Source organism: Panthera onca, chromosome B4, assembly GCF_046562875.1.
Source record: "Panthera onca isolate mPanOnc1 chromosome B4, mPanOnc1 haplotype 2, whole genome shotgun sequence".
In the NCBI taxonomy this organism is placed as follows: Eukaryota; Metazoa; Chordata; class Mammalia; order Carnivora; family Felidae; genus Panthera; species Panthera onca.
The window spans coordinates 104,837,439-104,860,643 of NC_138345.1; the positions used below are offsets into that span (position 1 = coordinate 104,837,439).

The following is a 23,205-nucleotide window of genomic DNA, read 5'->3' on the forward strand; positions in this document are numbered from 1 at the left end:
AGATAGTAATATTATTAACATAAGAAGGAAAAATTAGTAGAATCTCTACTTTTATGAGATGGATGGATTTCTAAAGCCAACAGAGAAGAAATGGGATAGATGAAAAAAAAAAAAAAAAAAAAGGAGACTTTATCTATTCTAAAACTATCATTTAAAGATAGCATAAAAGTGATCCCCGGGGAAATAACTGATAAAGGTGGTTAAAGCTCACTTTGACTAGATCTGAATTTATGAACACAGTTAAATAGGAGATAAATATATAACAATAGAAACAGTGAACTCTGTGACTTAGATTCAGGACATAGAAGGGAGCTTCATTCTTCACTGCAGTCAGAATGAAGCTGGTGAAATAGGGTCCAAAGATAATATTGAACCTGCACATGAAAGGCTTTCTTTGACTTTGAGGGTGTCTTGTCTCTGTATCAGTTGTTTGCTCTTTGTTAAAAAATGAGCAGAACTGTGAGGCCACCATGACCTCAGTCACAGAGGAAACTGTGATGTAGATTCAGAAAACTTCAAGGAGATTCCACAACCACCAGGTGTCCAAAGGAGAGAGGCTTTAATGGCATTTCACATAGCCCTGAGCCAAGGCTGGCAGTTCCTATAAACTGCCCTAGGAGCTTAGGTGTTTTGGCTAGGGATTCAGGGAGCCATATACATTGAGTAAGACTGTCCTTCTCCCACTACAGTTAATGTAGGGTTGGAGAGGAAGCTCTCTTATACACAAAAATTACCCTTCTATATAGGCCTTTATTGTGGGAGTAAAGAATAGGTTTATGAGCCCTAAGGAACATCATAACCTTTCTCTACTCTCATCACCTTCATCAGCACAAATTAGTGAACATGTGTGAAGTAAAGACCATCTTTTATTAGCCTCCAGTTTTCTAATGACAGCCCCATGTGTTCAGAAGTCTTTTCTGCTGGCTTCCATGTTTGTGTCATCTAAAATAGAGAGGGATACCAGGAATCCTATGTATCCCTGCCTTCATCTTCCCTTTATTACTAGAAATCAATTGGGAATCCCAAAACTCTGCATTCTTCTGAATAATTCCCACCCCTCTCTTCCCTACCACACACTCACAGCTTCACCACTGTCTTTCTAAAGACTGCCAGGGCTAATCCCATCATGCATTTAATCTCTATTCCTGTCTCCAGGAAGAGAATGGATGTGGGATGGAGGGGGGCGACAGGGAAGACCCAACTATTTTATTGGTTAGCCTGTTTCCTAACTATTCTTAATAAAATAGCACAAACCCATCTCTCTAGCCCCTTACCCTTTACAGTAAGCTCTAGATATTTCTCTTTTTGGTTATAAGAAAAAAAAAAAAAACTTTACAGTTATTCTTTCATTTAGCAGTAATCACATCTCAGTAAAATTGTAAAACCTTAAATAAAACTCAACTTGCTATTTCAGGTCATCTAGGAAATAGAGGAAGTAGTCCAAGGATCCCCAGGACCTGGATAGGCTTCAAGGGCTCCACAAGTCCTATGCATTTGTAATTGAAGTTGTTTATATAGCTTGGTGGTTAAGAGCATGGCCTCTGGAGTCCCAATTGCCTAGGTTTAAATCCTACCTCACCATGTGCTATATTTTGCAACTTAGGCAGTTTACTTAACCTGTGTGTGCTTAGTTTCCCTAGCTAAACCGTGCGTATAGTACTGTACCTACCTCATAGAATTGCTGTAGGGACTAAAACTAGTTAATACATTTAAAGCAGTTAAAGCAATAGTGCCTCACAATATTAAGTGCTGTATAAACACTAGCATTATTATTATTTATATTCCCAGAGGAAGGTCTATATCTTCCATCTGATTATCAGTAAGGCCTATCATAAATCTTAATTTATGAACAGAAGGAAACCACTTTCACAGGCTTCTGATCTTCATGAAATTTAAACTTTCTCTATTTTAATCAAAAGTCATCTGATCCTTTATAGCAGAGAAATGTATTTAGTTGAATCTACTTCAACAGTATTTTCTTTTAAAGAGTTTTTTATGTTTTCAAAGTTTTAATTCTATTTTTACTTTTTAACCTAATAGAAAATTTATATTTTTCTTATTTTTCTTTTAATTGTCATAGTCTTGATAAAATTTAAGCTCTTATTTTCCAGGCTTCAATTTAAAAAAGAAACTCATTTGTTTTCCTTTTCAAAACCCCTATGTAATTAATAGTTTTGCATTAAGGATTTGGACATCAGCAAATCATGTACAGAACTCTGTAAGTGAGTTGGGCAAAAGATATGTGTGATTAAACCGTGAATGTTGATTTTTGTTGTTGTTACTTAAACCATATATGCAATTGAGCCAAATTGAATCACAATTGAAAATATTGCAGCCTGTTAATACAAGGAAGAAAGAAGAGCTTATACAGCTGTTCTTTTTCTGGAAAGTGAATATAGTGGCTGAAAAAATAATTGATGCTTCATCATTGTTAGGGATGAATTAATATTGTTCTATAATAAATTGCCAAATTTCATTTAATAAATCATTTTTTTTTTAGAAAGTCAGGTCAGCAATAAATGGCAAGAATCTCATTACTTATTTCCTATAGTTACACTGAACATAAAGAGTACTTCCATTTTAAATTGCTCTTGCTAAATCTTAGAAAAAATAATTTTGGCAAATTGGTTAGTATCAGACCTAGAGCTTAAACACAAAACAGCTGTTGTTGAAAATACCACTTTCATAACATTAATATGCTTTCAATTAACAGATTGGAATGAACTGTTAAACATTACTACCTCCATGTTTAACTACTGTTTGACTCTCTCAATAACTGCTTTTCTTTCTCAATAGATTGTTTACTTTAACTGAAAGAGGAAGAATCTTATTTAAATAATCCATATTTTTCCTCCATCTGCAGAAAGCACCCAAGACAAGTGGGGATTTCCAATGTGCCATTATTTAAAGGAAGAGAGATGGTGCTGTGGTCGTAATGCCAGAATGTCAGCATGTTTGGTATGATTATATTTTTTTCTGTACTAAGAACTTTATCCAGATGTTACAGAATTTATTATTGTTGGCTGATATCATGAATTAAATGCCAAGTTTTGCAGAGCATCATTATTAATGCTTTTGTGCATTGCAAATTTTGATTAAAAAATCACTTGCCCTTCCAGCATTATCTACTTTACATGCAGTGTGGTAACAATTTATAGTTATACTTTTTTACATATAATTTTTTATATATAATTACTTTAATTACCATATAAAATGTACCAGCTACCAAGTGTTAAACACCGAATTAGTTCAGTGCTTTATTCACAGTTCTGTGGTATGTTTGTATGTGTTTATAGTAGATCATTTGGTCTACTAATTTTTTTTTTTAATGTTTATTCTTGAGAGAGAGTGAGACAGAGTATTAGTGGGGGAGGGGCAGAGAGAGAGGGAGACAGAATCCAAAGCAGGCTCCAGGCTCTGAGCTGTCAGCACAGAGCCCAATGCAGGGCTCCAACCCACAAAGTGCGAGACCATGACCTGAGCTGAAGTCAGACGCTTAACCAACTGAGCCACCCAGGCGTCCCTCCTAATTTTTTATAGAATGGGAAAGATATTAATAAGGTACCTGGAAGTAACTATCTAATTAAATAAAGCCTTTAATGTGCCTTATTTGGCTTGTGTCCTTCCACCTAGAACACTTTAACCTGTGGTATTTTCTGTTCATGGTGTTATGTTAGTTTATAAAGAATAGGTGCACGTTAAAACATCTAAGTTATTTTTTGTCATTAGAAATTTCAAATATAGTTGATTAAATAATGTGTTTGATGTCCAACCCCAAGATAAATTAATTATTCTATGACCATTATTTCTCTGCCAGTTTATACAGCAATATAAAAAATAGCACACCAGTGTTCTAGGTCACAGATCCTAGTATTATCATAGAAATCTATTTATGCTCAAATAATAATTTTTAAAGTCCTCTTAAAATGCTTTTCTTGGAAATTATCTTGTTCTTTCACTATATCTGCTAGTAATGTTTATTCGGGGTCATGTTATAGTGACAAGTAATTCTTGAAATGACTTAGTTCTCAGAATGCAGCAGCCAGGATTATACCCTTCAGGCAAGAAATTAGGGAATCTGACTAACCTAAGAAAAAAGACCTAATGATGCTGGCATCAGGGATTTTACAATAAAGCAGGACACATGTCACCTTTATGATAAAGCCTACAAGTAACTGTCCTCACTCATAAGCACAGTACTTCTAATCACATTTACAATACCCCCATTTTAATTATCAACAGACAGCCAAGGATCACTAGATGTATAAGGAAAATCTAACATGAAAGAACAGAGATCAGAAAAACTGAAGAAAAGCAACTTGGAGGAAATGGAGACTATACAAAATAAAATAATATAAAATAACTATTAATATCCCTTACAGAGATAAAAGAATATATGGTACCCACAAAACAAAAATGTTTGCTATAAAAATAAACATTCAAAGAAACATAAAGAAGAGGTTTTGAAAAATAAATTTTAGAATATTTAATGTATAGACCACACTGCACTTAATAACTTTCTCTGCCCAATGTGAGCTTCCTATGGAATGCCCCTCTCCTTGGCTCCATTGCAGTCCCTGACTACTTTGGCTTTTTTGGATGCTAAGGAACATTTTTTTGATGTACTTTTTGTTAATTGTATTTTACTCCATAACTGACCTTTTCCACAAATAATCAAAGTTACAGGGGTTAAAAAAAAAAAAGAGATCGAGAAAGGAGAACTTTCTGGTGATGCTTTGAAAAATTGTTAAGGGTACTAACCAGAGATAAATTTTAATTAGATTAGCACAATCATGTCAGCATACTTTAAGCTTGATAAAACTGCAAAATATTTTCGATTAACACTTGGTATATATTTTCTTCATTATCTTTATTTATTGGCCAAGAAAAATACTAATGTTTGCAAGAAACTTCTTATCACCTACCTGGTTATCTTTTATTACGTAACCAAAATTTATCATTTGTATTTCTAAAGTCCGTCATCAGCAACACATACTAAAAGTAGTCTTGGTATTGACTACTTTTAACTAGTTATTCTTATCTAAAAGTAGACACTTTTATCAACACCAAACAGTTTATTATTAAAAACCCATGTTTCTTTATTCAGTTCAGCCTGTTAGCCAAAGCTGTAACACAAAAATCTAATCTGAAATGAGCACAGACAGTACTGTAAAAGAAAATCAATGTTTTCTTCAATAATGAACTTATTCTGGGCCTGTTGCTATTTAATTTAATATGAAAATTATGTAATAATTTGCTCCTGTATTCCTAAAACTCTGGCTCTAGATGTTAGGTGAAGGTATCGTTCAAGTCTTTGGAGAATTATAATTTTTTTCTTCAAATAATTTCTGCGAAGCAACTTCTTATACAGTGAACTCATTTTCCCACTAAATCTTAATGGTATGAGGGCAGGTGAAGTTAAGGTTCAAAGAACAAGTTTTTACTTCCTGCTCACTTGCTAACTAGCTATACAACTATGGCAACTTATTTTACCTTGCCAGTGAACTTGTGCCTCTGCAAAAATTGTACTTACACAGGATAATCTGTAAATTATCTTTCAGTTTTAAAAGTATGTGAGTTATTATTTATGAAGAATAGCAACCTGAAGCAAACATGGGTATTCTAAAATTGAATAGGAAGTATATGTAGATCTATTATATTTTACTACTCTATTTTGAAATATTTTCTAATTAAAATTTAAAAAATAAAGGTAAATATTGAAATATTAATGTAATTCAGTTATAAAACTTTATAAATGTAGAAATGTTTGTCTCTTAAAAATGGAAGTTTTAGAAGCCTTTATTCCATACTGAAACTATGATAAATCTTTCAGATGTATCTTTTATATATGTTTGGTTATGCATATTTACTGGAAATATGAGGAAATACTTTGTAAAATCATCTGGATCTTAAATAAATATAAATGTAAAACCAGCTATATAGAAAATTGTAAAAATATGTATTCTTTCTCTTTTGGGCACTTGATCATATGTGACTTTGATTTGAATTTGTAGACCAGGCCAACCAAAACTATACATGCTATTCTAAACTAAATTTTCACCTATAATCTGTTCAATAAAACCTTGTACAATAAAAGGCAACTATATGTTTATAAAAAATTAGAAGAGAATACACTTAGAAGTAGTATATAAACATGTTTATTATATACACACATATAATAATAGATTTGGATTTGATTGTTTCTGCTAAACAGCTAAAAGTGAGCCAAGACCATGTTCTTTTATTTCTTTCGTTTTCTTATTCTTTCTAAAATTCAAGGAGTATATACAATTGGGTGTGTATGTGTTTGTGTACGTGACACACATCTATTATAAATCAACCCTAGAGTATACAACTATACTGGTTAACATTCCTCAATGATATTAACACTTGTAAATGTGTAAACTTACACATTATCACTTAATTAATCTTTTTAAATGTCACTTTTATAAGCCTTTATACAGTGTGTTTATAAGTCTTATAAGATAAGACTAAATATACCAGCAGTCTTTGTCTTACTTTTTTCTCCTTATTTTTTCTCTAAAGGCATTGGAACGGGTTGCGGTTGGCCAAGGGGTAAGTACAAGTGTTTACTCTAATACAGCAGATGGACAGGATAGTTTTCTTAAAGTACTCTTCTTACTTGACCTGCTGATGAACTTAAAACCTGTCTTCTTGTCACCTCTTCTTATTCAAATTTGTACATTTTCTAGAAGTTTCTCTTTAAAAGAGAAGTGAACTTCCAGAAAAAGGAAATTGAACTTTTAAGAAAATGTCCACATTATATTCTTGTACTAATGTGTCATTTCTTCATAATACACTAAACAGTCTATGAATATTTCCAAAGACTGCTATTGCTGACTATCAGGCTCTTATGGGCTTAGTTGGAGCAAAGATAAACACAGTATAGCATTCAATTTATTTTTTAACTACAGTCCAAAACACAGACCTGCATTGTTTTTTTGTTGTTTTTTTTGTTTGTTTTTTTTTCCTTATTAACTTGATTGGTCATTAGTTGAAATAGCCAAATGGACTTGCACATATAAACAGAAGTTAAATATATCCCCCAAAATGTCCATAAAATTGCCTTATTCTCTATTTTATGATTGATGAAACATATTAAGAATTTCTAAAAGTTTTTTTAGCTGTTCTTTTTAAGCTTTTCACAGGATTTTTCTTGTTGTACCTAAATGTTAGAAATCTCTTTTTGCTTCTTTTCAAGGAACATTAATATGTCAATTTGAATTTTTTTAAATAATTATAATTTAAAATGATAATAGCAGCAAATATATACTGAGTATTTACTCTGGCCCAGGCTCAATGCTAAGAACTTTTTTTCTTAAATATATTTGTTGTTCCTATCTAAAAATTGATAAAAGCTGATTTTTTTAAAGGCATTAGGGCATATTGTTGAGGTATGTGGGCTTTCGTCTCAAACTGCTGGTTTGCAGTTGTACTGCTTATGAGTCTAGTGGTTCCCTAGGATCTGGAAGAGAAAAGAGCCTTCATCATAATGTCCCTGTGCATTTTTGTGGTGTTTTTCAGTTTCCCAAGTGCTTATTCATGTTTACAGTCAATCTTATAAGTTGAGTATTATCCCAAACTTACATGAGAACATGATACACAGCAGAAGTTTAATAGTGCATTCTACCTCCCTTAATTAATTGCAGAGTACTGACTTCCAGCTTAGTGCCGTCTCCACTAGACCTGTAAAATGCATGCCTAAGATATATACTTTAAGCGTGTGCTTTTTGCTCCCTCCGATTTAAGATGCATTAAAGTGTTAGGTTGATTTATCATTTGTGAAGGAGAGAAAGTAAACTCTGAGCCACATCCAGTTTATTCTTGGAATTGTCAGACACAGGGTGCTGGGGAGATGTTGACTCCCTTCCCACATGCCTCCATCTGTATTTACCAGGATGGATAGACCCAGTTATCCCAGGAATGCACGTTTGAAGGCACTTCATAACTCTCTTCCCTTTCTCTTAGCGAACAGCTGTAAGGCTCTTATTTATTCAGGATAACTAAGGAATGATGATTTATTCTATCCTGTTTTTATTTCTCTGTGCATTGCATTTCTGTATGATCTCTTGTTTAAATGCATTTCTTGGGGTTTTTTTGTCATCTTTAACCAGTTTTTAATAACAATATAAATATGCATTCTTTTCTAAATTACCTTGATACCGTTTATATAATTTTTCTCAAAGGCATAGGTATGGAAACTTTATTTTTAAGATTTTTTTTCCTGACTGAAGTATTGAATAAAAACTAATGACACCATCCCTGCCCAAGTGTCCAAGAGGCCATATAGCATCATGGCTTTATATGTGGACATCAGAGCTAGGCTTCTTCAGTTCAAATACCAGCTCAACTATTTTTGGAAGTTTCATGTAAAATTCATGTAAAATTAAAGTTCCTGTTTATTGTATAGCTAAGTAAATAAAAAGTTAAGAACTTTATAAACCATTTATAATACTAATATTTTACTTCATGTAATAATATATTTCTAAAAATGCCTTAAATGTCAATAGAACAATAGGTGTCAATATATGAAAGAGGATTTCAGCATTTTTGTGAGAAAACTGAAGGGATATGGGGAGAAGGAAGGGATGGATGATAGAGATTTTTGGTACTACAAAAAGAATTACTCAAGATGAAAAAAATGCCAAATGAAAAATATGTGCAGAGATGGAAAATTTTGAATGATATGTTTTGGAGCAGTCTTCTAGAAAGAAAGTTTACAAATCAGAGTTTGTCTTACGTCAAGGCGTTGCATTTAGAAAGAGATTTTATTTAAGAAATATACCTTTTGAAGGTTACAAATTTCGTAGGAGTATTCAAGTATGTCTGCTTTCAGTGCATTATTTTAGGAGCTGAACTGGGGATTTTGGTATTCCTAACACCATTTCCAACTAGAATCACCCTCCCCACTATCCCCACCATCTTGGAAGGATATAACACGTGCCCTTTCCAAGTGCTCTGTCAAAATCCTGCAAGTCAGACATTCTCCAGTGATTTAAGAAGTCAGTGCCATTAGGTGAAGATGCAAGAAACAATGGTTCACCCTCAGCTCCCAACTTGTGTTTTTTTGTAGCCTCAGCGCCTGGGGCCCACAGTGTAGGAACTTGAGGTCAGATGAGAGAGGAGCAGTAGAGTAAGTTTTCTATCTGAGCACACAGGCAAAATTGTATTTTATGCTAGACTCCGTCTGAATCCAAACATATTCTAGTTGAAAACAGACGAAAATAACAATGTTGTGCTCTGAAGGAAAAGGGAAAGAAGTTTGACTCAGGGAATTTGTACAGTGTACTGAACTCTGTCTTTAAAACTACCAGTCATTGCACAGTTTGGGGTTTTCACCTTATTAGCCTTCTCAGGACCATTCAATATTGTTGGCCTCCCTCCACTCTGGCTCATTTTTCTTTCCCCCTTTTTTTTTTTTTTTCGTTAGAAACTTTGCATGGAAGCAGGACTGTTGCTGATATTATTTTGTATTGGATTTATTTACACTGTCATTAAGAGTTCTGTGGGGATGTGGATAGAGTTTGGGTGACTTTTGTAGTTTCTTAGTTTAAGTGCCCCTTCCCTTGTTTCAGTGAAGTGTTTTCTTTTATACTTTCTCAAAACTATCATGCTTCCCTGAGGCCCTTCTCTTCATCCATATCTTCTTTGCTTTGGAAAACCTTCATGGATACCTAATCCTATATCCTTCCTGAGGGACAAAAAGACATGCCCTTTTCAATTCTACAGTAGCCAACGCTATGATCTTTTAGACCTCAGACATACTTTTAGCATGTCCTTACTTACAATAGTATCTTCTCTTTCTGGGTGTGAATCCTAGGTGATACGATCTCTGTTCCACCACCATTAGGACAAATCCGTGTTCACTTCTCTTTTGCATGTATTCTACCTTACTGCTCTCTTTTCGGCTCCAGAGCTGATCTTGCTGGTCATGAAAGTTTATTTCTACATTTTTAACTGAACGCACTGCATTTGGGACATTAGCTCATTTTTGTTTGATTGTGCTGTTTCTTCCACCATTCACTACCATTTCTTTTATAGTTTCTTCTATTTTCATGCAGAATTGCTTCCTTAGTATTAGCCTCAGGGTAACAATTTAACTTAGAATGGAAAAATTATAAAAGTTTCCTCTATGTTTTGCAATAAAGTCAGATTTCTAACATTCACTTATGTTCCTGACTCTCTAGTATTGATTCGATATATGTTTTTTATTTGTTTCTTGTGCTTATATTTATCTACATTTTTTTCAGCTGCCTACTGAATCACTCTTCTATCGAGCTGTCCTTCAGGATATTATTAAAGAATGTTATGGCATCACCAAATGGTAGGAGGATTTTATTTTAATAAGGATAACTCTGTTGTCTTATAAGTGAAGTGATTTTTAGCCTAGGTGAATTTATTCAACATCACTGTTTTTTTAAAAGAAGCTTTGAATTTGAGCATAATGTCAGTAGTAACAAAGAAGTATGCAGCAACTGTATCTTAGATTAATCATTATTAAAGTGGGGGCTCTAATGTTTCCTTTTTGTCCTGAAGCATTGTGTAATGATAAAATAGTCTGTGTCAGTTATAATTTAAAATTTTAGAAGTAATGAAATGTTATATATAAGTAATTCAGTGAATATAATGTTATCATATAGCAAGGGTTACATTTAAAATGTTTCACAACCAGTACAGCCTAAACACTTAACTAATGAGAACAGAAATTGATCATAAATAATTGTGGCCCATGTACTACTGGTAAATAATAGCCCTGCACATGTTTTGTTTGCTGTTGTTTTTTCCAAATAATGCATTGCTTATACAGAGAGGCAGGAATGGGAGAATTTTTCCATAATATTGGTTCAGTAACTGCTGTACTCAAGCATACATTTGCAAGTCTGGCAAATTTCATGAATATCCTCTTGCTAATTACAATTTTAGGATTCTGATAGCCATTTGGTTGTAATAGGATTATTCTTCAGATTAAAATAGGACAGTTTTAAAGTTCTCAAAAATGAATCCACACTTAACAGAGATAGAAACTATTTTTAGATTAGTTATTATTTCTCTGTAAGAAATAAAATAACCTATTTTTTTTTACTGATAGAAATTATGACATATAAATATCTACTATACCATTGGCTTAAACTATCATTTCTGTGTAACTAACTCCCAAATCTTATTGCAGTCTCCATTTTATTTTCCATATGTTTACCAATCTTTAAAATTGTCTACAAATTAATTTCTCATGCTTTCCTGAAAACTAGCTCCCTCTCTTGAGTTCATCACAAGATACTGATTTTGTTGAAAAAAATCACAAAATTTTGCAAATTTATGTCCACTCAGATATTGATTGCCTGCTTCTTTTGAGACCTCAAATCTCTTTATAAATTTTTTTAGCTCTCCCAATGACAACTTAAAATTGTCTCCATTTTTTTATGAATCTTTCTTCTCTCTTAAAAATTACACTGTCCAGCCCTCCACATTCCTGCTTCTTTTACTACTCAGAAGATAGATGGTATTTATTATAAACGCTTTCATTCCAAAGCCTGATTGGCCATTCAGCCACATTTGACAATGTTGATAACTGGGTTTTTTTCTCCAGACTCTCTTCCTCCTTATCTTCCCTTAAGTTACATTCTGAGGCTTTTTTTCCTCCCTACTTGGCATTGTCTGTCACCTATTTACTTAAAGGGTTTTTCCTCTTAACTCACCTCCTACATATATCTTCATTCGCTAATATTTTTATACTCAGCTCCTGTCTCTTAATATATCCTCTTTCTCTTAGGAATTACCTTCACAACTAATATCTTTTTTTTATTTTAAAAAAATTTTTAACATTTATTTATTATTGAGAGACAGAGTATGAGCATGGGAGGGGCAGAGAGAGAGAGACACAGAATCCAAAGCAGGCTCCAGGCTCTGAGCTGTCAGCACAGAGCCCCACGCAGGGCTTGAACTCACAAACTGTGAGATCATGACCTGAGCTGAATTCGGACACTCAACCAACTGAGCCACCCAGGCACCCCCCTCACAACTAATATCTTGAATCAGGTATCCACTTTTAACCTCTTTCACTTAAGTACCTTACAGATATATCAAATTCAGTCTATCCAAAAACCAAAGTCAACTTCCCACTAATTCTAGTCAAGGAAGGTACAAATAAATGGAAAGATACCCTATGTTCATAGATTAGAAGAATTAATAGTGTTAAAATGTAAATACTACCAAAAGCCATCTAGATTCAGTGCAATCCCTATCAAGATCACAGTAGCTTTTTTTTTTTTAAAGTAGAAAAAACACTCCTAAAATTTATATGGACCACAAAAGAGTCAGAGTAGCCAAAGAATTCCTGTGAAGAACAAAGCAGGAGGGATCACACTTCCTGATATCAAGCTGTAGTCACCAAAACGGGATGGTACTGGCATAAACACAGAGACCAATGTAACAGAATTGAAAGCCCAGAAATAAACTGAAGCATATACAGTTGACCAATATTTGGCAAAGGAGCCAAGAATACCCAATGGAGAAAAGATAGTCTCTTTAATAAATGGCGCTGGGATAATTGGATATTCACATGTAAAAGAAGGAAACTGGATCCATATCTTATATCACTCACAAAAATTAACTCAAGATGGGTTAAAGATTTTCATGTAAAATCTGAAGCCATGAAAGTCCTGGAATAAAACATAAGAATAAAGCTCCTTGATATGGGTCTTGGTAATGACTTTTTGGATATGACACCTAAAGTACAAACAACAAAATAAAAATATGCAAATGGGATTACATCAAACTTAAAAGCTTCCATACAGCAAAAGAAATCATCTACACAGAAGAAAAAAAACAGACAACTTACAGAATGGGAAAATATATTTGCAAACCATGTATCTGATAAGAGGTCACTGTCCAAAATATATAAAGAACTCCTACAACTTGATAACAACAAAAAAATTTAAAAATGGTCAAAGGGCCTGAATAGACAAAAGGCCAACCAACAAGTACATGTATGAATACACGTCACTAGTCATTAAGGAAATGCAAATTAAAACCACATTGAGATTACTTCACACCTGTTAGAATGGCCATCATCAAAAAGACTAAGAGATAACATTTGTCATGGATATGGAGAAAAGGGAACCCTTGTGCATTGTTGGTGGAATTATAAATTGGTACAACTACTGTGGAAAACTGAGTAAAGGATCCTCAAAAAATCAAAACTAGAACTACCAGATGATCCAGTAATTTCACTTTTGGTAATATATCTGAAGGAAATGAATATATTAAATCAAAAAGATATCTGTAGCCCCATCATTCGTAGCATTAGCCAAGATATAGAAACATGTCCTTCATTGGATGAAGGGATAATGGAACGTTATTCAGCCATTAAAAAATGAGGAAATCCTATCATTTGCAACAACATAGGCGGACCTTGAAGGCATTATGCTAAGTGAAATAAGTCAGACAGAGAATGACAAATACTGTATGATCTCACTTATATGTGAAATCTCAAAAACAACACCAAAATAAGAAACACCAAACTCATAGAAAGAGATGAGACCTGTGATCACCAGGGGCAGAGGGTAGGGAGATGGGGAATTGGAGGAAAGTGAGAAAAGGTACAAAGTTTTAGCTATAAGATAAATAGGTACTCTAAGGATGTAATGTACAACACAATGACTATAACACTGCTATGCAATATATAGAAGTTGTTGAGAGTAAATCCTAAGAGTTCTCATCTTAAGGGGATTTTTTTCCTTTTTTTAAATGTATCTATATGAAAAAATGTGGTCATGTTAGCTAAACCTATTGTGATAATCATATCATAATATATGTAAATCAAGCCATCATGCTATACACCTTAAACTTGTATGCCAATTATTTGCAGTAAAACTAGAAAAAAAAAAGATAAGTTATGTGTTTATGTGGGGACTTGAATGTCACTATGTCTCATGAAATTATTTTATTCATACTTGAAGTGAATCCTATCCTAAGAGACTTGGAAAAGACACAGGCATCTTTTGTTGATGTCAAATTTAAAGGTTAAAGTATTCTTGTTGATGCAAAAAATAAAAATAAAAATAAAAACAAAGAAGGAGAAGAAGAACAAGAGCAAGAACTACTACAGGGCAAATACCTAAGAGAAGATGGGAATCAAGAGACATAAGCCCTGTGTCTTCTAGGGGATGCATTTCACCAGAAGCATCTGTATAGAATAGGCAGCTGACAGTTAACAAAGTAGACAGAGAGGGTGAGCACAGCTTTCAATAAAGTAACAGTTCTAGTGAGACAAGAGTTAAAGTTCATGGCCTGCCCTAGGAGGAGGACTCCATAGGCCAGGCACACCACTCTTACCTTGAGTTAGATCCACTCTATGAGTGAGGGTAAACCATAAATGAAACAGTCCTAAAATGGCCTAAAGCCCCACTTAGAATTATCTGAAACTGTGATTAAAGTATTTCAGAGTATTTTTCTAGCTGCCTACTATTGGCAAATCCTCTCTGGACAAAAATAATATATATGCAGGCTCAAACTATCACTAAAGTTTGCTGTATATAGTATCTGGCAAGCAACCCCAAATAACCAGCCATATGATGAAATAGGACAACATGACCAAAAACCAAGGTAAATCAACCGCATGCAACAGAAATGGACTCATTGGAATTTAGAGAAAAGCTTAAAATAACAACTTGAGAAGCTTCTACTTTGGGAAAATGGAGCGGTTGTACTTTTTTTATATTTTTCTTGGTAATTACAATTAAAAATCTAGAACTATCTATAAACTATAAGAAGACTCAGAAAGAATCTTAGAAAGAAGAAGACAAACTAGCTCAAGATCTCAGGACCCAAGGAGCAACATGGTGGAAGTTCTCTGGGTTATCTTTTTGCCTTAAAAACCTTGTATTGGAGCTGAAGTAAACTGCAATCCAGAAATGCCAGTAGGCACATACAAAAAAAAAATACATACCTGGACCAGGAAAGAGGAAGGCATAGGAAAACCTTCAGACAAACCTCCCATACTACAGCCAGAAACCACATAAAAAATTGTGATCCCACTCTCAGCAAAGACCCATTGGAGAGCCCAGACTTTCATCCTTGCCAAGCTGTAATAAGGTTCCTGAACACTCCTTGTGGAATGGTGTCAGAGAGGCCAAGTAGGAAACTAGGATTTCCTTCCCACCAGGAGGTAACAAGCACCCCACCACTACAGCCACAGTGTCAGAGACCATGTGGGAATTTGGACTTCCTGCCCACCTAGCAGTAAAATGGTTTTACACTCTCTCCCCACCAGTATGGCATCAGAGAAGGCCTAGTAGAGTCAGGATTTTCACCATTGCCCAGCAGTTACAAGGCCACCCCTACCACAGTATCGGTGGAGAAGATGTGGGAAGCTGGAAGTTCTAGCACTAACAAAGTATCAACAGAGGCTAGTTTATCTTCACACAAAACTTGTAAATGAATGTTTATGGCAGCTTTACTCATAACATCCCAAAATGAAAACAACCCAGATGTCCTTCAACAGGTAAACAAACTGCTAATCCATGTCATGGAATACTACCCAGCAATAAAAAGGAATGAGCTATTGATATAACAACCTGGATGAAAACTACAGAAAATTATACTGAATAGAAAAAAGCCAGTCTCAAAAGGTTATATACTGTGTGATTCCATTTATATAACATTCTTAAAGTGATAAAATCATAGAAATTGGGAACAGATTAGTAGTTTCTGGGGGAGAAAGAATGAGATGGCAGGGAATTGGGTGTAGCTATAAAACAGCAACATGAGTGATCCTTATGTAACTTCATTGCATCAATGTCAGTATCTTGGTTGTGATACTGTACTATCATTTTGCAAGATCCCATTATGAGACATTTCAGGAAACTAGACAAAGGGAATAACAATCTTTCTGAATTATTTCCGACAACTGCATGTGAACGTACAATTATCTTAAAATAAAAAAAATCTATACTTAATATGTACATATAAATAAAAATATTTTGTCAGAGCACCAAAGCATACAAAAAATAACCTAAGTGAAAATTCTGTAACTGAAAAAATAAAATAACTGAAATTAAGAAATCAGTGGGTGGTATTAATAGCATTGTAGATACAGCTGAGGAAATAATTAGTGAACTGGAAGACAGATCAGAAGAAAATATCCACAGTGAAGCACAAGGAAACAAAGATGGAGAATACAAAAGATGGACTAAGAGCCATAGAGAATACAGTGAGTAGGTTTCACAAACATATTAGTTGCAGTTTGAGAAAAAAGGAGAGAGAAAATAGGGGAGTAGCAATATTAAGAATTTTCCAATATTGGAAAAAAGACATAAGTCCAAGAAACTTAAGATATACACAAACTCCATGGAGAAGCAAAAAAGAAAATAAATTCTAGGTATACCATAGTAAAATTGATGAAAACAAAGGCAAAGGCAAAGAAAACATAAGCAGCCAGAGGTGGGAAAGAGGAGGGAGATAAGAGATATCTTTGGAGATATCTCCAAAGGAGCCAAAATGAAACTGACAGGTAAATTCTTAGCATAAATAGAAGCTAGAGGTTAATGATATCTTTAAAGTACTGAAAGAAAATAGGCTACAATGTACAGTATTCAAAAATGAAGGTGAAATAAAGACTTTTTCAGACAAAAAAAAAAAAAAAAATGGAGCAAATATGCTACCAGCAGATAGCACTGAAGAATTAAGCCAGAAGCAAAATGATCCCAGATTAAGTTTGAAGATACAGGAGGAAATAAAAAGTAATAGAAATGGCAAATAACGTGAAAAAATCCTCTACATCATATGTCATCAGAGAAATGCAATTAAACAGCAAGCTATCACTACACACCTGTTAGAAAATCAAAATCTAGAACATTGACAACACCAAATGTTAGCAAGGATGTGGAGCAATAAGAACTTGCATTTCATTGCTGGTGGGAATGCAAAATGAGACAGCCAATTTGGAAGACAGTTTGGTAGTTTCTAACAAAACTAAACATACTCTTACCATATGATCCAGCAGTCATACTTTGTTATATTGTTTTGATCATCAGAGAGAAGAGGGGGTAGTCATTAGATAGTGCTAGGACAGTAGTTACTTACACAGTTGTAAGTATTAGTTTCCTTTGATGCTGTAACATATCCCTACAACAAACTTCATGGCTTAACACCACATAAATTTATTATCTAGTCCCCTGGAGGTCAGAGGTCCAAAATGGGTTTCATTGGGCTACAGTCAGGTATTTTCAGGGCTGCGTTTTTTCTGGGGGCTCCAAGTGATAATCCATTTCTTTATCTTTGACAGCTTCTGGAGGGAACCTGCATCCTTTGGCTCATGACTCCTTCCTCAGTCTTCAAAGCCAGCAGCATAGCATCTTTAAATCTTTCTGTAATTTTGACTTCCTTTCTGCCTTCCTCTTCCTCTTTAAAGGATCCTTGAAATTACCTTGAGCCCTCTGGATAATCCAGGATTCTCTCCTTATTTTAAAGTCAGCAGATTAGAACATTTAATTATATCTGCAACCTTAATTTCTTTTTTCCATGTAACATAATGTATGTATAGGTTTTGGGGATTAGAATATGGACATCTTTGGTGAACCATTCTTCTGACTACTACACAAAAAAAAAATAAAAATCTGAACCCCTGCTTTACAACAAACACAAAAATCAATTCAGAGTGGATTAAAACCTTAACTATGAAAGTCAGTACTATAATACTTTCAGAAAATAGTATTGAAGAATATCTTTCTGACATTGAGGGAGGGCGTGTCTCAAACTAAATATGAACCTGGAAATCTTACAATAAAAGATTGAAAATTCAATTACGTTAATATTAAGAACGGTTTTCAGAAGAGTGGAAGTGTCCACTGTTAGAAACTAATTGGAAGCCCTATAACTGAAAAAAGACTAGTAGTGAAAATACGTAAAGAATTCCTACAAATTTGTGGAAAAATTAACCTATGATAAAGAAAAATAGTGAAAAGACTTGATTACTCAGTTCACAAACATGACACTCAGCTGGCTAATGAACATTGGGTAAGGTGCTCAATATTAATTAGTAACCAAGATCATGTAAAATGAAACCACAATAGGATATTATCTTTATAACCATGTGATATTGTGATTTGTAGCAAGAAATATACATTTGGTCTTCATCCCTGTTCCTGGCACAGAACTCCTCAAACCCTTATAAATTCTTAAGTGATACGGGCTCTTAGAGCATCTTTTGATCTAATGAAGTAATTCTGGGTAAGCTCCTGGATGGCTCCTGGCTTGGGGCTGGTCACCAGAAAGAACAAACCATGATTAGAAGTTTGAGGCCTCCGCCCCTTCTTCAGAAAGGAAAAGGGGCTGGAAATTGAATTAATAATTGACCATGCCTATGTGATGAAACCTCCACAAGAATCCCAATAGTATGGCACGTGGAGAGCTTTTAGGTTGGTAAAGACAATGCCCACCTACCAGGAAAGCGACACACTCCATCTCCACCGGAACAGAAGTTCTTATGCTTGGAACCCTCCCAGATCTTGTCCTATGCACCTCTTCATCTGGCTGTCCATCTGTATTCTTTATCTTATCCTTTAATAAACTGGGAAATGTGTTTCCTTGAGTTCTGTGAACTGTTCTACCAAATAACTAAATGTAAAGGGGAGGGGAAGGTCAGTTTTTTGTCAGGTTGGACAGACTGTGTGTAACCTGGGGAACTAGTCCTTGCAGTTGGCATCTGAGGTGGGAAGGCAATCCCCTTACCTTGTGGGATCAGTGCTGTCTCTAGGTAGACGGTACCAGAGTTGAGCTGATGTGTAGAATACCCAGCTGGTGTCAAAGAATTGCTGGGTGTGGGGAAACGCCACACGTCTGGTGTCAGAAGTGTTGTGAGTATGCTAGTCGTCAGAAGTGTGAGAGGAAAGAAGAAACACAGAAGGAGGATTGAGGTTTTTCCAATTCGAACCATTAAATAGGCAGAAATTTAGAAGATTGCTAATAACAAATGATCGCAAAAATGCAGAGCAACTAGAACCATCCATTGCTGGTGAGAGAAAAAAAAATTAGTTTATTCCTTTGGAAAACAAGTTAGCGTTGCCTAATAAGGTTGAAAATGCCTAGTTGCCTAGTTAGTTTTACCTACAAAACTTGAGAATACTTTGTCTCAGCAGTTCCATGCCTATGTGTATATCCTAGAAGCTCTTCCACATGTATTCCCAGAGACTTATACAAGAATAATCCATAGCAGCAATGTTTATAAGAGCCAAAATCTAGGAACTTTAGTTCATTAATAAAAAAATGGATAAATTGTAGTAGAATAATACTATGCCAAAGTAAAAATACATGAATAACAACTGCATGCATCAGTGTAGACAAATTTTGTTCATATAAAAGTCACAGGAAAAACTTGAAGATGGTTCCATTTATACAATTTGAACAAGCACAACTGTATAACTGTTTAGGAGTATAAATATATGGCAAACAAGAAAAATGTAAGAATGGTAAATACAAGCAAGATTCAGTATTTTAGTTTCCTATGGGGGGGCATTTGACTATATACAGCATGGTGGCTATAGTTAATAATATTGTATTGCATACTTGAAAGTTGCTAAGAGAGTAAATCTGAAAAGTTCTCATCACCAGGAAAAAACAAACAAACAAACTGTTTTTGTAACTATGTATGGTGCATGTTAACTGGGCATGTGATCATTTCACAGTGTATACAAAAATCACATTATTATGTTGTATACCTGAAGCTAATATAATATTATATATCAATTATACCTCAAGTTTTTTTTAAAAGTGTGAACACTAAAGGCAGAAAATAAGATTACCTAATTACATCTTTCTAATTTTGCTTAATTTGTTTTCCTTGTTAGCTAAAGTAGTTTTCAAGTGATATACTCTTAGAATATCTGAAACATTATTTTAAAAGTTTAATTGTTCATAGCCTAAAGTTAGAACTGAACTGTTTCATGGACTTAAATATAGCATTTTTACTCTGTTAATTTTAATTGTGATTGAGCATTTAACATTTGTCTTCAAATTCAATAATTATAGAAAACTCTTCATTTTATAATAAGTCCTTATCTGGAAACTTTCTAAGAGGAATAAAATACCAAAGGAGTTTCATGATGTAAAAATCTCTTCAAACACTTGGAAAGAGAGCAGGAAAATATATACACTTTACTCAGTTATTATTTCATGATCAATATGGTATCAGCTATATAATAAATATTGTAATTTTTGATACCTATAATTGTTGTATTACCTAGTTTAATTTTTATTTTTGTTTTGCTGTAATCAAATAAAAAAGTTATAAACCAGATCATGAAAACTGGCTCACAAAATTAAAACTAATTACTTAATCCATTATGTGTGGCCAAATTGAAGTTAGGAAGTCTGTATCTTTTAAATTTAAGAGTAGTTTGAAGATTTTCAGAGTTCCCTTAACCAGTCTCCATTTTCAGCAAAATGTGGATCTCAAGTATTTCAGTATGTATTAGCATAAAAAAGGCACAAAATAATTAATTTTAGAAGTATTTTGTAGTGATAGAGAAACTGGATTTTGTCAGTTTCTGTCCTGCATGTGCTTGTTTTCACTTATTTGGTATACATCTACTTCACATTTTCCTAAAATTTCCTACACTAATTTTGTTTCTTTGGGGAGTGCTACATGTAAACCATGTTCTTACAATTGTATTTTTGGAAAAGCATGTGGGTGGTGTTGGATTCACTTGAGTAGAATTTTAATTAGATCTACTGCATTCACTTTTATTAAAAGAAAGAATACTAATTCCTTTTTAGCATGCTGACCATGCTTTATTCTGACAGAGGGCCCCCTTTTAATTTGTTCTTGAAGTTCCATAATTTGTCTTTCAGAAACAGTCATGTCACTTTTCTAACTTCAAAATGTTTGATAATTCCTTTTCTTTGTACTCAAAAACTAAAATATCCTTATTATGGCATTCAAGGCCATTTCTGATCTGTCACTAAGATCCTTTGCAGCCTAATCCATCACCCCATTTTCCCTCCTCTGTACTCCAAGAAGCTGTCCATGCAGAATGTCCTGGTACACTGGCTTATTCATCATTTCCCATGCAATTAATTTTATGCCTTGTATGCTTCCTTGGAGCTCCTCTATCTACGTGGAATATTCTCCTCATTTCTGCCACCCCTTCCTTCCACAACCTCTGGCAGGTGGAATCTAAGCATTCTTTAAAACCCAGGTTAGACAACCTCTCTGATACTTTTCTTTTCTCTTTCTCACCCTCTTCTCTTCTGCCATAGGACTTAATCTGTGACTTACTGCTCTGATTGAACCTGACAGTACAATTAATTGTTTGTGTCTGCTCCTCTACCCCCTAGTGAGTTCCATGATGGCCAGTTTTCATTTTTATTAAATGAAATGATGTGTCATAAGAGCACATGTGGTTAAGAACACAGATTCTGAAAATCCTTTGGGGACTCCATATTCCCATTCAACTATCTTTTATCTGTTCTTTACTGAAAAAGTCCTTTGAAACTTCTTTCCCTTTTATTCTTGAATTCCAGTCAGATTTTACTTCCATCAGTCCATCAAATCACCCTGGCAGGGGCACTAATGACCCCATGTTTCTAAATTACATGGTCACCCACAACTATATGGTCAGCTAATCTTCACAAAGCATGAAGAATTCCAATGAAAAAACACAGTCCCTTCAACAAGAGGTGTTGGGAAAACTGGATGGTGACACACAGAAAAATGACACTGGACCACTTTCTTACACCTTACACAAAAATAAATTCAATGGATGAAAGACCTAAATGTGAGACAGGAAACTACCAAAATCCTAGAGGAGTATACAGGCAGCAACCTCTTTGACCTCACCCGTAGCAGTTTCTTACTAGACATGTTGCTGAAGGCAAGGGAAACAAAAGCAAACATGAACTGTTGGGACCTCATCAAAATAAAAAGCTTCTGCACAGCAAAGGAAGCAATCAGCAAAACTAAAAGGCAACCTACATAATGGGAGAAGATATTTGCAAATGACATATCTGATAAAGGGTTAATATCCAAAATCTATAAAGAACTTATCAAGCTCAACACCCAAAAATCAAATAACCCAGTTAAGAAATGGGCAGACATGAATAGACACTTTCCCAAAGAAGACATCCAGATGGCCAATAGACACATGCAAAGATACTCAACATCACTCTCACATGGAGTAGATACAGTCCTTCAACAACTGTGTAGTCTCTACCATCAAAATATGTCTAAAATTCTACCACTTTTCACCATCCTCAGGGTCACTACTCTGGTCTAAACTTCTCCTCTAGATTATTGTAATAAGTTCCTAATTGCTCTTCCTGCTTTTATTTTCACCACCTGTAATATGTAAGATGTACCTATCTATTATATCTGTTATACTTAAGATACATAACTATGTTTTGGATCTGATAATTACACAAAAACTCATAAAACATACAAGTTTTGTTTTCTGGAACCTATACCTATTCAAACAACTATTATTTCAAAGCAGTGATGAAATAACACGAGTGGAAAAAGGATACGGGCTGTGGAAAGTCAAAACTAGAAAACATGATATTAGTGATGTTACCAAAAAGAATACATAATTTGAGCTTAGTCATATAAGATGGCTGTAGCTTAACTAAGCAGAAGATGAGAGTGGAAAACCTTATAATCCATTAGGAAGTGAGTGAATGAGCAAATGCACCAAGACATAAATATGGAGAATAGTCTGAAACAATGAGTAGAGAAAACTGAATTCTGGATTATAATGGGAAAATGTGGGTGTAGCCAGAAAATAGTAAACCCTGATTGCTTAATTAAGGAGTTTCAAATTTACCCCAAGAAATGGCAGGTATATTGAAATTTTGGGGGGTGGGGAAGTAATACATAAAAATGTTCCTCTAAGAAACTATCGTGAAAATATAGGCAGCAAGGAAGGAGACAGACTTCAATCTTAAAGGACATGAAGTACTAATAAGTGGAATTGAGGTGGCCATCTAGAAATGGAGCTGCAAGAATATATTTGAGATATATTTCAAAGGAAGAATTCAAAGTTCAAAGGAACTTCATGTCTGATTAATCAGAGGGATTAATATTTATATTGCCAAGAGTAAATGAGCTTTTATTCATTGATTTTGATAACTTGGAAGTGGTGAATTTTTTATTCCCTAGATTTTTATATTTTACCTCAGTTGCAACCCAAATTA

The 23,205-nt window shown here is 34.4% G+C and overlaps 1 protein-coding gene across 6 annotated transcripts in view; it reads left to right on the forward strand.

Annotated features, from left to right (window-relative positions):
* The window catches only part of METTL25 (methyltransferase like 25), a 155,033-nt gene that overhangs the window by 76,737 nt on the left and 55,091 nt on the right, over positions 1-23,205 (forward strand). For 5 of the 6 annotated variants that reach the window (XM_078449645.2, XM_078449643.2, XM_078449644.2 and 2 more), the window contains exons 6-8: positions 2,864-2,958; positions 6,547-6,576; positions 10,272-10,345. In XM_078449645.2, coding sequence (XP_078305771.1) covers positions 2,864-2,958; positions 6,547-6,576; positions 10,272-10,345 — 199 coding nt within the window. Of the gene's footprint in view, positions 1-2,863; positions 2,959-6,546; positions 6,577-10,271; positions 10,346-17,305; positions 17,668-23,205 lie in introns of those variants that run through there. The other variant, XM_078449647.1, reaches the window with a different exon arrangement.